This window comes from Chaetura pelagica, unplaced genomic scaffold (genome assembly GCF_000747805.2).
Source record: "Chaetura pelagica isolate M959 unplaced genomic scaffold, ChaPel_1.0 scaffold1445, whole genome shotgun sequence".
Classification (NCBI taxonomy): Eukaryota; Metazoa; Chordata; class Aves; order Apodiformes; family Apodidae; genus Chaetura; species Chaetura pelagica.
The window spans coordinates 459,224-459,670 of NW_009953199.1; the positions used below are offsets into that span (position 1 = coordinate 459,224).

General features: G+C 68.7%; 1 protein-coding gene across 1 annotated transcript in view; it reads left to right on the forward strand.

The window, feature by feature from the left end:
- The first annotated feature begins 343 nt into the window (after positions 1 to 343).
- The window catches only part of LOC104388524 (probable beta-D-xylosidase 2), a 4,312-nt gene continuing 4,208 nt past the window's right edge, over positions 344 to 447 (forward strand). Inside the window, exon 1 of the mRNA XM_009997398.1 lies at positions 344 to 438. Coding sequence (XP_009995700.1) covers positions 344 to 438 — 95 coding nt within the window. The remainder of the gene's footprint in view (positions 439 to 447) is intronic.

The following is a 447-nucleotide window of genomic DNA, read 5'->3' on the forward strand; positions in this document are numbered from 1 at the left end:
CACGCGTGCTGCTCTGGGTCACTATCCCAGGAGTTACCTGGCTGGGCTGTGGGACACGTGTCAGGTCCAGACACGGCCCTGCCAGCGTGGTGACACCCGAGCCACCTCCCTGCCCTGCGCAGTGCCCCCGGGCTGTGTTTGTGGGTCTGGGGCAGCACAGGCAGAACCACTACCCCTGGACACTGAGCGTGACCACGGTCCCCGCGGCTGCTCCGGTGCGCGGGTACCGTGTCCGCGGTCACCACGTGGTTCCCCGGCAGTGTCCGTGGCTCTCGTTAAAGCACAAGGTGCTAACGAACTTCCGCCAGTTGCCCCGATTCCCAGGTCTGTGCGAGGAGCGGCGATGGGGCACTGTCCGACCCTCTGTCCCGAGCAGGGGCCGTTCCTGCCAGCCCCGCTGCAGCCGGGGGTCCCCAGGAGCCGGGTTGGCCTCGCCGGGTGGGTCTG